We start from the raw sequence: 15,703 nt of genomic DNA, 5'->3' as shown, positions 1-15,703 counted from the left end.
AACAGCCTTCTATAAGAAGCTGTAGAGTCAAAAACTATGACAAAATTCCAAGACATATTATCACAGAGTTCAAAATTATATGTGTATAAGGAAATTATTTTTTTTAAACGTGGATACAAGATCTGAATTGCCTAGACATAATAAGGATAATGCTTGCTAAGTTGAATTTTGGTGGCTGCCAAAAAAACAATTACTAGAAAATGGAAACCAAAGTCTAAGCCAACTGTATTTGAAGTAGTGAATATTGTAACAGATAAAACAACTGGAAGAGGGATCTTTAGAAAAGGGTAGGAGAATTACATAGAACAAATAGAAATTGTGGGAATAGTACATGCAGAGTAACATTTTGGAGGAGGACTGAGATTTAAAGGAAGGTTGGAATTGAACAATGCATGTAATGTTGGGTTGATGATAGTTATAGAAAAAATACTTACATGATGTATAGTCTTTGTAACTAGGAACATGTTAATTTGGCGTGTTTACTTTTATGTAAATATATGTTTGATTATGTCAAGTGATAGTTCAATAAAGGTGTTAACAAAATTACGTGTAAGGTGTAAATCAAGTCATATGAAAGGAAAAAAGAAAAAATCTTTCCTTAAGGATGTAAAGCTTATCCAGCAAGTATGAAATATGTATATTAGATGAGTTAATCTGCACTAATATTCACTGATGTTCTGCTTTTATTAAGAAAACATCACCTGTGTATGAGTTTGTGTTATGTTCTCTTACAAGCATAGCTGTACACCAGGCAGTTTGCCAGTCCATGGCAGCCATTCTAAGCATAATGCAAAGAATATCCAGTTGTTTAATAGTAGAGGAAGAAAACATTTTTGTCAATACAAAGTCATACAACATGGTAGCATATATATATATATTTTCTCATTATTTAATTTTTTCTAGGTTCAATCTGAAATCAAACGAAAATGGAGACGGTGGAAGTTAAAAAAGCACTTTGATGTAGATTTTCGACATCCTCGCAACTCAACAACTAGCAATGGAACCAATGGCATGACCCTGGTTTCCCTGTTAACCAGGTCTAGTCCAAAAGATCAAAGGAAATCTTTTGACCACAGTCTGGCCGAAAAATACTGAAACATAAAAAAACTGAATTTGTGAACTATAAAGTGTAATACTGTAAGAAAAATGTGAACTTATTTGTGAAAATCTAAAAGATTTTCAGCTACATATTCTACAGCCACTCACATAATATTTCATTTCTGGTACTGCTTTCATTTGTGACAAGCATCTTAAAAGGATAGTAATGTCATAACAGTGTAATGTATCCCATTCTGTTGAGCTTATATCCAGCTATGTTTTAATATCTTCTGTAATAACCAGCTTTTTTAGCACTGAGCGCTTTCACACTTAAGCTGCTGTTATGTAAACACAAAATTCTGTCTTTCAGCACAAGTTGTTTAATGATTGAAGTGCGTAGTGAAACATAACTATTTGTTATTAAGAACTTCAAGGGCAGCTTGTTAGTTGTATATTTGTAACTTTATCTGCAATCATATGAAATCACAAAGAGTGCTATGCACTATGTATTTTCTATAGGGTATGATATAATGTATATGAAACATAGTACCAGGATTTATTTGTCACTTGCAAACAAAAGTCAACAAATATCTGTGGTTGATATATTCAGACAGGTCAAGAATACCAGAAATTTAACAGTAACAAATTTAAAGGGCTTCTTTTTAAGAATTCTGCCACACAGTATGGGTAGTTTTAGCTATCACTAATCCAATCTTATGAAAAGATTCACAACTGTTTCACCTCATGAATAATTTTAAAAAAATCCTTTGAGCCGTGTAAAATCTGACAACTTTTGTAACAAACTACAGTACAGTAGTAGTACGGTAAAATATATAAACCCATAATATATTAACTATGCATAATATTTGTTCCTCAGAACTCCAAGATCCTCCAGAATGGAAGTCTGACTACCAGTTACTGCCTACAAAGTTTGCATATTCTCTTTGTGCCTGTGTAGATTTTCTCCAGTTACTCTAGTTTCCTTCCATCTCTCAAAACATGCTGATTCACAGCGTACTCTAAAATATCTACATATATTCCTTCTACCCTTGCCTTTCTGGCCTGGAACAGGTCCACAGTACTATAGACTTTTTCATGTATTTTGTTAACAAATAAACAAACTAAAAAATGATACATACAGCAAACAAGTGAACATTATTAGATAGAATATAAATTGCTTGTATTATTGTTCTTTTTATGTATACTATGGGTGGGATTCATAAGGTGAGCTGTTCCTCTTAATATTACAAAGCAGTATTCCATGTGCTGTTCTGTGTGTCTGCATACATAACACATACTATAGTGGATTATGACTGGGTCTCCAATCGTAACCACATTATTATGTGATCACGCCATGGATGCAATGTGAATCTTGTCATGCATGTTAAGAACACATAATACTAGGTTACTACCAGAGACCCAGTCATAATTATTTGTAGTACATGGAGCTTTATCTTTCCATGTTGAAAAAGAAAAGCACAAAGTGTTTGCTGGCTTTCAAAGCAGGTAAAGCACTTAGCAAGTTTTGTCAAATGGACAGCAAGACGGCAAGGCAATATTCTGATACAAAGTCAGGGATAGACTGCAGGCACAGCAGGCAGAGACAAGGCTGTTTCTAGAGTTCTGCCACTGTGGTTTGCTGGCCGACACTGTCATTTCTTACTGATTAGTACAAGACCCACTCTTAGTGCTTAAAGGGGGTGCCTAACAATTGTTAAGATCTGGTCTTGTACTGCTGAAGCGCTTTTTAACTAGTCTGTTTTTTTGCTGATATTGGAGTGTACTATTGGCACTCCATGCACTACAACATGATTACAATCATAATTCATGTTTTGTTGTAATAGCTTAGAATTCTAGCTTTGGGATTTGCCTTCAAATGTCTTATTCCAGGTCCACGTATCATGCCTCTTCTACCATACGTTTATGCCTTTAATCACTACCTGGGTTACAAGTTTTAGATGGAAAGCAATAACTGAGTATGTCATTTTAGAACGTGTATAACAAAGAAGAGCATTACTAAACATAAATGATGATAATTCTGCTGGCAGTACAGTCTCTTAAACAGTACTGCATATGTAAACTATACATATGAGTTCAGTTTTGACTAGGCAAAACTTAATATAGACAGGGCTTTACTAGGCAGGCTGATGAGGGCAAACAAAGGAAAGCTCTTCGGCTAAACAAAGAGCCTATCTATCTATATATCTACTCTGACATCCAGAATATCGGCGTTATTACTTTGAAACACCAAATGTCGACACATTCTGTGTATACTTCAGGAATTACCATAGACTGGGGTAAAGCTAATGCATAATGCAATCCCACACCCCCTGCTAATTACATATACTAAATCCAAAATCACACAGTCCTGGGGATTGTTGATCTCGCACACCTGTTGAACATCTATTTCAGTTGATCACATGTCGACCAAACATATGTTGATGTAGCTAGTCATTTGACCAACTGCCCTAAACCCATATATTTCCAGTGTACAAAGAATAATTTTTAGCTCTACCAGCAGTCCTTGATGTTAGGCTGTTATGTATAAACCTAATAGTTCTTTGTCAAGCTACATAAAGCACTTATGTTACTTTGCAGTAAGGAGATATACTAGTTCCTTGTTACAGTTCTTAACAGTACACAAACACTTCCTACCTGCCATTTAAGCAGCTGTAATTCATGATCACAGCCACTTATGTCAGTGCTGGCACTGCCTGCAGGGACTGATTGGCATCTCCTGTGCTATAGTACTGATCGTACCCACCAAGAGCTTGTGCCTGGGGCAGCTGTCCTTTTCACCCTTCTGTTGCTACAGCTTGTTCATAGGTTCCATTGTCAAGCTTACAGTCTACTAGCCTTCAAGAAGCTTCTGCCATAATTCCATGTCAATGACTGACTTCTGATTATAAGGGAAAGCTTGCTTCATAAATTTGGAATGCATTCTGCAACGGACCTTTCATTCTTTTCCATTATTGATGTTTACTTTAGTATTATGTTCCGCAATCCAGTATTACCAACCCAGCAGTGTATTCCAGCCAAAGACCTTCAAACAGAACTGGATCAGACATTCCCTTACACACCAGGCACAGGTCAGCTCTAAGTAACCTATATATAATGAGAGTTCCTGAAGCATTTATGAATAATGTGTTTAACAACACTATGATTTTTCTAGTTAAGAATCTTTCTAACTTTTCATGTTGCTTCATGTGGCTTGTTCAAAGGTTGCAAATTGCAGCACTTTATTCAGTACTGGAGCAGATCAGTGCAGCAGAAAGTGACAGTCACTCAGCTAACAGCAAACTTGCTGAGCACAAGTTGGGGAATTCTGCCAGACAAAAAAAATAAATGTAATCATTTTGCCTGGATACAAGGCCCCTGCATCTCATTGTGTCAAACCTATATTTACCAACTCCATAGTCACACCAACACAAAGAAAAGGGAAATCTTTGAAAACAAATGGCAGCACTGGTGATGCACACTTAGAAACCACAGCAGCAGCAGTAACTACCTATGGAAAACAATAAATGTGGAGTTCAGTATCTGCAAGTTGTACACACAGAATCTCATCCAGTTTGCACTTAATGAATCAAAAGGAAGCCCATGTAAGTGATCATTAGACACGCCCTTTACAATTAGATGTGATACAGAATTGCATTTCTCACTGGTAGATGCACACTGTTTGAAGTTTAAATTGTTGCCTACCAGTGTCACTATGTCTTTAAAACTGCTGTCATTTTTAATGGCTTGATTTTGCAATCATAATGTCTGTCATTTCTGCAAATCATGATGCTACATTTATAGACTTGAAAGGTGAGGTCATTACAACTGTACCAAGTGTTTTTTTTTTTTTCTAGAATGTAATATCTTTGATATTTTTTATTAAAGTAATTATGTTATCCAGCATACCTCTCAACTGTACAGATTTTCACAAAATGTCCAGATTTTTGCCACATATTTTTGGTCTGGTTTTTCATAAAATTGTGTGTGTGTGTGTGTGTGGGGGTTCTGGCAAATCATTAAAGACTGAAGTCAGAAAATAATTACAAACAATTGAGTTTCAGACTTCATATTCTTCAAAAGATTCATGATAATGCAAAACATGTTATTCTGTCAACTTTCTAAGTTTGTAAGAGCAATATTTAAAAGTTGTCCTTATTTTGGACCTTTACCCGCCATTATTTATGGCTTTATTGAGACTTCTTGCTTTAAGAGTTTGAGAGGTATGTTATCCAGCTTTCAGTCATAGGTTCATAATGTAATTACTAGGCTAGCTGCCCTTGCAGGCCATTTTAAGCCTAGCTAATTTCCCTTTCTTTCCTCAAAATAACCTATCCAATTTGTTTATAGATTGGCTTTACCCATCCCATGGTCGATAATAACATATTACCCCTAATGAGAATAACTGGGAACATACCATTGATAATTTGAGTGGACCCATGCATGGGATAAAGCATTTTGGAGATGCCTCTGTCTATTGGTAATACAGGGGACAGTCCTCGGGGGAAATTTTCTGTTTCCCATCCATAGATGTATGCTGCGCTTGAGTACAGATAGGAATGAACTTGTTTTTCTGTGGATGGGAACTCTGTTCCACAGCAGCTGTACCCTCTGCGAGATAAACCTGTCCCTCCAAACCATTCTGCTGATGTTGCAAAAGTGTTTTAAATGTATAGATTGAGTATTTCTGATACCATTTGACTTGCTTATATGCAATAACTCCATCAGTAATGGGCCAGAGGATGCCTTGTATGCCAGACACAAGTCATCTCTTAGTAGTTACATGATACTGAGTATAGTGACAGGACAAGTCATCTGTTAGTAGTTACATGATACTGAGTATAGTGACAGGACATTTGAGCTGGTCCATGTTGGACTTACTGTTTAGGCCTTGTATCCTTTTAGTATGATATGTCTGTGGAGATTCTTGTTGTTGCATGTGTCTAAACAGACACATGCCAAAAGGGGCATTATACTCAATGGTTGGCCTTATGACAGCTGAGTAAAAGTGGACAATGACAATCCCATTGTTTATAATCTGTCCAGTATAAAAGGACTTTATTACAACAACGGACACTTGTTGATCAAAGGTTAGGTCACTGTCCACACAACTTCCCAAATCCTGAACAACTGGGCCATCTCTTAGGGGCATACTTTTAATGTGGTATTTCCCTTAGGTAGGTGACTTCCCAAAGGATACAATAATGTATTTTTGGCATTTAGTTTCAGCCCATGATTTCAGCACCAGTTATTTATTTGGGACAGCCCTTCCTGCAGGATGGCTAAGTCATTTGCGGATTCAATGACTGCTCCTAATTTGAAATTATCTGCTAACTTAGTCCACCAGAGCCCTTTGCTATTGGCTTTTACTTGAGAAAAGTAGATGCCAAACAGGAGAGGTCCCAGCACAGAGCCCCCTATGGGACTCCATTTTTGACTGATCTCTTTGTGGAGGGAACTTCCCCTATTTTGATTACCTGTATCGTATCTTTGAGCCGGTTGACAATCCAGCAGGAGACATAGAGGTTTATTCCCAGTGTATTTAGCTTTTCTGCTATGTCTGATTGAGGAATTGTGTCAAAAGATTTGGTCAAGTCAAGGTATGTGGTGTATACAATTGTGCCTTCACCCATTGGCTTGGTGACATTTTCAAAAAAATCCACCATGTTGAGTAAGCATGACCTGCATTTGACAAATCCACACTGAGATAGGTCCAGTCTTTGAAGGTTCCCTTATCCTGACTGATTAGTTCTATGACAAGTCTTTCCATGGCTTTTCATATGAGGCTGGTCAGACTTATCCTGGGTCTGTAGAAGGACCTTCCTTATGCAGAGGAATGACTATAGCTGTTTTCCATCTGCTTGGCACAAAACCAGTACGGAGGATAAGACTGAACAGTCTTGGTAGGGGTGTGGCTAAATTGTGCTTCATGCTATTTAAGATGCATCCAGGGGTATTGTCAGGAACCATCGATGCAGTATTCTTAGCCTTTGAAAGCAGTTTTAGGACTCGGTCTTCTGTGATACCTGAAAGCAAACCAATTTCAGGTCATCAGCATAACTGGTTAGTCAGAACTCATTTTTCACTTTTATAACAAACAAAAATAGTTAAAATAGAAAAAGACCCAGGACTGCACTCTGTAGTATACCACCAATAACCGTCATCAGGATCTACAACTAAACCCCCTGACTTTTGTGTCCTGTTGCTTAGGCAATTTTTTACCAATTGAATTACATCTGGATTCATATTTAATGCTTTTAATTTGACAGTTATTCCTTTTTGCTGCACATTATTGAATGTTTTAGCAGGGTCGTGATAAGCAGTTTCAATTAAAAGTGCTTCATTGCTGCTGTTATCTCAGCAGAAAGAACTCTCCTTTACAAACCCATACTGTTACACAGTTAATGGGTATCCCCTGAACCTTCCTGGGTAAGTTTCATTAAGACTTTTTCCATGAGTAATATAAAACACTGGACATTCTAATGAGTCTAAAACTGTTTCAATCTACTGTGCTCCCCCCTCCCCCCCCCATTGTGACTTGACTCACTACAGCATGTTGCCATAAAATTGGATAAGACTGGAGCAATTGAATTTCCTTATTCCAAAGCCACATTATTAATAGTCATTTAAGCCATTAGTCTTCACGAATTCCACCACTAGCACTTGTAATATTTTCGGAATAACACATTTGTCCCCAGGTTATCCCTACGCACTTAGGCACCCACTCCTTAATGATATCACCTCTGTCTAATTCTTTCTCTAATTCTCTCCCAAGGCAAAATCAGTCATCCTGTCCTTGGTTTTAGGAGTATGCCCACAAGCATCTTCAGCATGAGGGATAACATACCATTCAAGAACTAAACCTTATTTCCTCTAAACTCCAAGGATTCTCAGCCTTCTTCCTAGTCATTACCCCATTTGTCTATATATTTTGACTCTGTATCATCTCTATTCTCCAAGGTCAGTTCCCTGGATTCCATTCCTTTATTCATATATGTCTCTGCATGGTATATTGCCATCTCATACCTCCTTCCTCTGTTTTTAACATACATATCTTAGGTTGACTCTGTTAATTTTCCTTCATATTTAACTTATTTTCATTTTATTTCTCTATTCACTTAATTTGACATCTTATTTTTATAGCTGTAGAGGGTTGGTGCATTGTCCTCACCCTTCTGTGAGCTTCATCAAACAATCTGGTTTGTCCCTTACCATTAATTTTCATTATACTGTAAGGTCTTCCTTTCTCAGGAATAATTATCCTCTTTATTAGTTAACCATGTCAAGGGCTTACACTTCTTCCTGTTTCCTAATACATTTGCTTAATTTCCTGGTCATCTCATGACGTTTTTACCTGACGGAACCTCTGAAATGGTTCTGTAGTCATGCATGATTTTAGCTGTCTCATTTGTTGTTTTGTTATTTTACTGTATTCTGATGATGTAACATTGTTCCTTGCATGGCAACTAATATTCACTTACTCGCTTACTCTCTTCCTCATTTCCTGGTGAGGATCAGCATATGAAACAGACTTAATAAAGCAGATCAAGCTTCCCTATCACTAGCCACAGATTCCAGCTCATACTATGCAATTCCCAAACATTTCAAGGCAAACTGAGCATTATCATTTCTCCACCATGACTCAGATCCCACAGGGGCTACTCCCAGTTGATCATTCCCAGTACATTCTAGTGGGAGCCACTTGGGGACCAGCGTTTTGAGATTCCTGCATCACCAGAGTTGGATTCTCTCAACCAGAAAGAACACGAGCTCTATTCTCCCCCTGGGTCACCAAGTTCCTTACCCTCTGATGAAAGTAGATGGCAAATGACTAAGACCTTATGTCCACTCTTTATACATTTAATTTCACTAATATGGTCAATACTCTGAGAATTAAGACATAAAATGATTAGCAAACCAAGAACCCAGCTTCTGTTTTACTACAAGAAAATGAGTGTGCACCCACAAGACTACATTGCTCAGCTTGCTGACAGCCTTGTACACTAATGGGGTAGTTTTCCCCAAATAAAAAGAGCAATCCATCATCTTCCAGGAAGTACCATGAGTTCAGATTTAGATATGTTGATTCTAATCTCATCCACTTTGCACTCAACAGCAAATCAGTTATGTGCATGTCAGAAGTCATGGTCAGATTTTGCCCAAAAGACAGTATCATATGTGGATAACAGAGATGCCACTCTTAGGTTCCCAGACTGGACTGCCTCCCAACCTTGTTTGCATCAGTTTTTATCTTGAGCAGTGAGAAGATGTACCAATAGTGAGTCAAAGTACCCTTCTTTACTTAATTAAATTTAAGGTCAAGAATGGAGACGTGAATCTCATTATGTTCTTTTAGGGACTCAATAGCTTATGGCAGTAAGCCAGGTGCCCCATACACATGCATAACTATCCACAGTACATGCTGGGGCACATGATCATAAACGTTATCCGTACTGACTACGTAGCTTCAATCTGTATTAGTAAACTCTTGTGACCTGTCACACAGCTTTACAGAGCTAAAGAAGTTATCACGCATTTCACAACTTGGGCAGAATCTGCATTGTTCAACTAGAATTCAGTGATTGGCTATCACATACAGTCTTCTGTCTGGCACTTTGGCAAAGGCTGTACCGGAAAGGCTAAGGAGTATGACTCCTCCTGTTAATGACCTTCTGGTCCCTTTCTTTAAAGTTAGGGACAACCAATGCAGTCTGCAAGTTCAGAGGTACTGTCTCCATTAGACATGCCCTTTAGAATTAGATGAGAAACAGAATTTGCATTTCTGAATGATGCACACTGGCTTGAAGTTTAAATTGTTCTCTGTTATTGTTACTATGTCTTTAAAAATGCCTTCATTTTTATGACTCGGGTTTCTAATTATAATTTCTGTCATTTTTTTCTTTGCAAATCTCATTATGCTATATTTATCTGGATGACAGGTGAGGTCATTACTACCGCACCAGACTTGTCAATTATCTTCAGTATATCTAAAGGTTAAGGCTGTGAACTGCTGTTCCTGTGGTACAGAATTTGAGTCCCTCAGCCTCATTTGCCTACAGTGTGACCACTACAGATGCCTAAGATCATCTCAGTGACTTCAACTAATGTTGGAACTCAACTCTCCAGTGATTTCAGACAATGTCGTGATAGGATACAATTTCCTCTGGATTATGGAGTTCTTCAAAGTATTCATTCCACAGCCTGACAAGCTTCACTGTAGTGGTCAGCATATGCCACTCTTATGTAAAGCAAGCTGAGTTCTTGTCTTCTACTTCTGAGATACTCCATGGTTTGCTAAGGCCTCTGTTTGGTCAGTCAGCAGTCTTTCTTCTTGGCTGCCCCAAACTCCACTCATGTCAATGCTTTTTTGGTAAGCACTTTTGGTACAGCCTTCTTGGCTTGTGAAAGCCATAACAGTATTGCCTGGAAGATCACTTTCTGTACCCTGACAGTTTCACTTAGTAGGTCCTAGGATTAGACTTATGGCAGACATTTCAAATCCAATATAAGTGTGTGTATGTGTGTGTGTGTGTGTGTGTGTGTGTGTGTGTGTGTGTGTGTGTGTTTGTATATATATCTATATATTTGGATCTACTTTAGCAGATCAAATTGCTAGAATGACAAAATTTAAATTATCAAAATGAGAAGACCAAAATTGCTGTAAGAAGAAATGTTTATCAAGCCAAACTTAGTAACAATGAAAATGTACTGCACATGTCAAACCGCACTCTAACTTGTGAATGGAGATTGCGGACCATTCACCAAAAACAGTTACTGCATTTAAACACACATTTTAAAATAGAAATGTAATTTTTCAATGTTTTTGGAGGGCATCAACCCACTGCACCCCCCACACACCCCCTGCAAATTATATATACCAATCCTGAGATTACACTACAGTGGGGAAAAAGAGTAAATTTCCCGATCCTAATTGTACCATGATCTCCATACAGAACCGTTTAACATACATTTCTGTGTTAAAATAGGTCTTTAAATGGAGAAGCTGTTTTTTTCTGAATGCTTCACAATCTCCATTCAGAAATTTGACTGCTGTTTGACAAGCATAGTAGCTTTTCATTCTTCTAAAGTTTGATATGTTAAGCGTGTATTCTTACAGCAAGTTCGCTCTTCTCGTCTTGATAATTTAAATTACGTCATTCAGGAAATTGGAACTACTACAGTAGATCCATATAGATACAGATATAGCTATAGATATATGTTTACTATCAAAATCGTGAACGAACATTCTGTGACCATGGGAATGTTGAACGGCAGATGGACGATTCCCATGTTGCCAAACGTTACATGATCGATAGTTCATATCAGCGAGTTCATATCAGTGAATGCCACTGTCCATTCACTGATATGAACTCAATGTAAAGAAAAGAGATCGTAATACAGTGTGGATTGCGGATTGGGACATTCATCCCTCTCCTCACTATAGTGCGATTGGCCCCTGCAAAACTGTGATGTGAAATGTTGGAGTTACACTTACCTGAGATCCTATATGGGCATCATGTTTGATATTCAGCAAAAATGTTGAATCTACTGAATTCGTTCAGCAGATTTGACATTTTCACCTAATTACTATGCAGGGATTCGACATTACCGTTCGATGTTCCAAATGGTTTTAGTTTCAAATTTCGAGATTTTGATAGTAAACTATATATGTGTGTGTGTGTGTGTGTGTGTGTGTGTGTGTGTGTGTGTGTGTGTGTGTGTGTGTGTGTGTGTGTGTGTGTGTGTGTGTGTGTGTGTGTGTGTGTGTGTGTGTGTGTGTGTGTGTATATATATATATATATATATATATATATATATATATATATATACAGACACACATACTACATATAGTTTACTATTAAAATTATGAAATTTAAAAAATGTTGTAATTAAATGTCAAGATGTATTGTCGAATCTGCAGATTTTCAACTGTTCAGAAAGTCGAAAATCTGCAGTAATTGCCGAAAAAGTGTAATTTAACATTTTACGGCAATTGACGACATTGTCACCCTTGCCGTAAATCTCTAACTCCTACAAATAACATCCCGTTTTTGCAGGAGAACAAGCCCCCCCTACACCCCCTGTGGGGGGTTGTACCCCCCACAACCCCCCAACTATATATTCCAACTATGAGATCACACTACAGTGAGGAAAGGGATGTATCTCCCTAACCACACTGTACCACATCCCTTCAAATTTATATTAGCGAATGCACAGGACATTCGCTAATATAAACCTTCGAACTTTCAGAATGTACTCATAATAACTATTTGAACATCTGTAGTTTGAATTGTTCATATGCGTACATTCTGACGTCGAAATTTAATAGTAAACCACTATATATCTATCTATCTATCTATATATATATATATATATATATATATATATATATATATATATATGTGTGTGTGTGTGTGTGTGTGTGTGTGTGTGTGTGTGTGTGTGTCTACCTATATAGACATAGATAGAGATATAGCTAGAGATACCATTTCCAAAACTGTGATACCTCAGAAATTGCTCCTACTCTGAAGAACAGTGAATTCAAAGTTAATATATCTGCTATTAGGAATGTGAGACTACAGTTCCTCACATCAGGGATGGGGAGCTTTGCAAAAAACACTTTAACTTTTTAATAGTGACTTTTGAAATTTACTGTTTGAGTGGATTTCCATTTTATTTTCCATAATATTCAGGTTAGCAGTTTCAGTTCTTACATTTGTTAAAGCAGTCAGTGCAGAGGATTAAAGCTAAGAGCTGTTAATAAGTTGCTTCCTGTAGTCCAGAGTTTGATCACCTGAACCTTCATTTGCCTAATTCCCATAAACAGGCCATGCCCCGGGAGTCATTGCTTTACCCCAGTTAAGAAATACAAATAAGTAAATAGGGACTGAGCTTGGTAGACATATAACATGGTCCTAAGCAAGGAGTATGCAATGTATAGAAATGTATAGAAATCTGCTTGGAAAAAAAAGATCCTGCACCCACAGTACTCTTTGAATCCCTTAAGGTACATTTGTTTTTTAATGATGCCATTCATAAATTCCAGAAAACATCAGCAGATAGTCTTATTTATGTAACAATTCTTATCTCATGCACTTTGACTTAATTCTTACGACTGGTAGTGAAGTGACTGAATGTGTGGCAGCAACCACTATATACAACTCACACACACAGCTAGGAAATTCCATAGGAAAAAGTTGTTGACTAGCAGACATGGGGAACTCGCATTCTATTTATGAAGATAATACACGGAGTTCTTTTACTTTCTCTTTGACTTCAAATAGGACCATGGAAGTGACAGGACTGGTAGAAGGAGGCTAGCCTTCAATCAGAGCAGGTCCCATCTGTGCTGGGCCAGCAACCAAATCCAGTAAAACATTCACCAAACTAAAGGTGCAAAATAATAATGTTCCAGGTTTTAATTAAGCACATTTTTTGAATGGAGCTCAATTCAAATAACCTAGAAAGAATGCATCTGCTAAATATAAAAATATATTACTTTTTTTCAGTGGGATTTGAGAAACTGGCAAAAATCAATCAAAACACAATACATTATATAAATCCCACCAAATAACTGATGTTCGAATCAAGTTTGTCAGTAATGCAGAAAACTGACTAAAGAAACCAAGGAAAATGATAATCTTTCAGAATATCCACATTCTGTGAAAAAGCACAATTTGAAAAAAAAATTGTCACAATAGTCATAAAACAAACCTCAAAGATACAGTTTAAGGTCATAGTTATACATCACTCACCGTAACTGGCCTGCTATTTATATTTTTCCAAGGTCCATCGTAACTACTGCAGTTTACTTATATTTGACAACATTCAGCCAGCTGGTCATTTACTAAATTTGAAATGACTGGAAATATGTTTTTAAATGAGGCATAGCTCACCGCCACCCTCACATACTGCCTTTAATTCATATAACAAATACCTAGGTCACACAACACCAGAATGTAGATAATCTAAATGGCACAGGCATTTTACTTTTAATGAAATAAACCTGCATCTGAATGCTTGTCAAATACTTTAATCAGTACTTTCACCTAGGATATATAGTACTAGTCTAAAAGATATAGTGTCTTCAAAATGTCCAGTTATTTTATTTTTAATTTGCAATATTTTCACTGAATAAATGAATATGTATATTTGGAAAGACACTCACCTATCAAACAAGACTGTATTATTTTTGATATATTGGCTGACACTTTACCTGTAAGTACAAAGTTCTGAAGCTGCATGCATCAGAAAGATGAAGAGTATAAGTTGTACCCATATATGTTAAGGGATGTTCACACAGTACTCTGTAGATTACTAGAATGGGATATCCAACTCCTACTTTCCTGTCTGTCACTATATGCTGACCACTATAGTGAAGCAATATGTGGAATAATGCTCTCATTGCCACTGCTCTGGTTAACCATTGACAAAAGCTTGGGATTCATTGTATGTATCTCATTAAAATTAGTATTTGAGAATAAATGATCACATAGCTACTTTTTTGTCTGACCACCTGTTGCTTGTGCTTTGGATACATGTTTTGTAACTGTGTATATGAGAGAGAATAATTTAGTTGGTATAAAGTTTAATTGTTTTAAAATGGTGTACATGACACAAAATAATGTGCATTGGTTTATATTTATGTATTTGTTCCGATGGCTAATGTAAAGTATGTGATTTATTCTTTTTATATTTAATGTTATATCATGTACATGATCATGTTTGATTTAAGTTGCAAACTGACAGTTACTTTAAAAATTATTTTCATATGAAAATAAAACTAAACTGGTATTAGATAAAGTTGTCTTACTGAACAAGTGGCTTTTCAAAAAACACTTTCTTATATTTTCTTTCCAGAAAAGAATATGTTGCTTGCAGTCCATTTGTACAAATGAAGTAACATTTTAAGTATTTAACTGATATACCACATATGTATTTACATATGTGTGTGTGTGTGTGTATGTATGTATATATATATATATATATATATATATATATATATATATATATGGTTCCCTATCAGATGATAGAAATTTCATATGACTGAAACTCATTTGACTGAGATCATTAGACTGAAATTTCAAAATACTGGAAAATTACTTGACTGAAACCCATAATACTGAAATCTTACAATGCTAAATTTCAATATAGTGAATAGTAAAGTGGATGATATAGGTTCATAGGTTGGTACCGGGCTATCTGCCCGAAGGCATATATTAGCCCAGCCACGTTGTGCGGTATTCACCCCCCCCTTTAGTAGTTCCCTAGACCCTTGTACTAGCAGCTAGTACCCTTGGCCCCTATCTAGTAGTGCTGTTGGTGTGATCTCCGGTGTGAACTTTCCGTTACCCATCCACTTATCAAGGTTCCTCTTGAAGTGTGATAGTGAGGGGCTCTGTCTTATGTAGATCGGGACCCTGTTCCATAGTAAGGGAAGTCTCTGCAAAGGGAATCTATCCCTCCAGCATGTTCTATTCATTGTTGTGTTGAGGTTTATATCCCTAGAGCGTGTAGCTCGAGTAGATTTGATTTTGCTAAGATGGAGCATGTTCAACAATTCTGGGTTGGACATGGATCTGTACGTTAGACAGAGATCGCCTCTGAGAAAGCGGTATGCAACAGAGAACAGTCTTAGCTTTTTCAATCGTGCTGAATAGGGCAACTG

General features: G+C 36.9%; 1 protein-coding gene across 1 annotated transcript in view; it reads left to right on the top strand.

Annotated features, from left to right (window-relative positions):
- The window catches only part of SCTR (secretin receptor), a 427,481-nt gene extending 425,194 nt beyond the window's left edge, over window positions 1–2,287 (top strand). The window contains exon 10 of the mRNA XM_044073676.1: window positions 904–2,287. Within this exon, the coding sequence (XP_043929611.1) occupies window positions 904–1,095 (192 nt within the window). The 3' untranslated portion in view covers window positions 1,096–2,287. The remainder of the gene's footprint in view (window positions 1–903) is intronic.
- Window positions 2,288–15,703: the final 13,416 nt, after the last annotated feature.

The sequence above is a fragment of the Protopterus annectens genome, chromosome 6.part0, assembly GCF_019279795.1.
Source record: "Protopterus annectens isolate FY-2018-M chromosome 6.part0, PAN1.0, whole genome shotgun sequence".
In the NCBI taxonomy this organism is placed as follows: domain Eukaryota; kingdom Metazoa; phylum Chordata; order Ceratodontiformes; family Protopteridae; genus Protopterus; species Protopterus annectens.
Note: the sequence above shows the minus strand (reverse complement) of the source record. Positions and strands in the feature narration are given on the sequence as shown.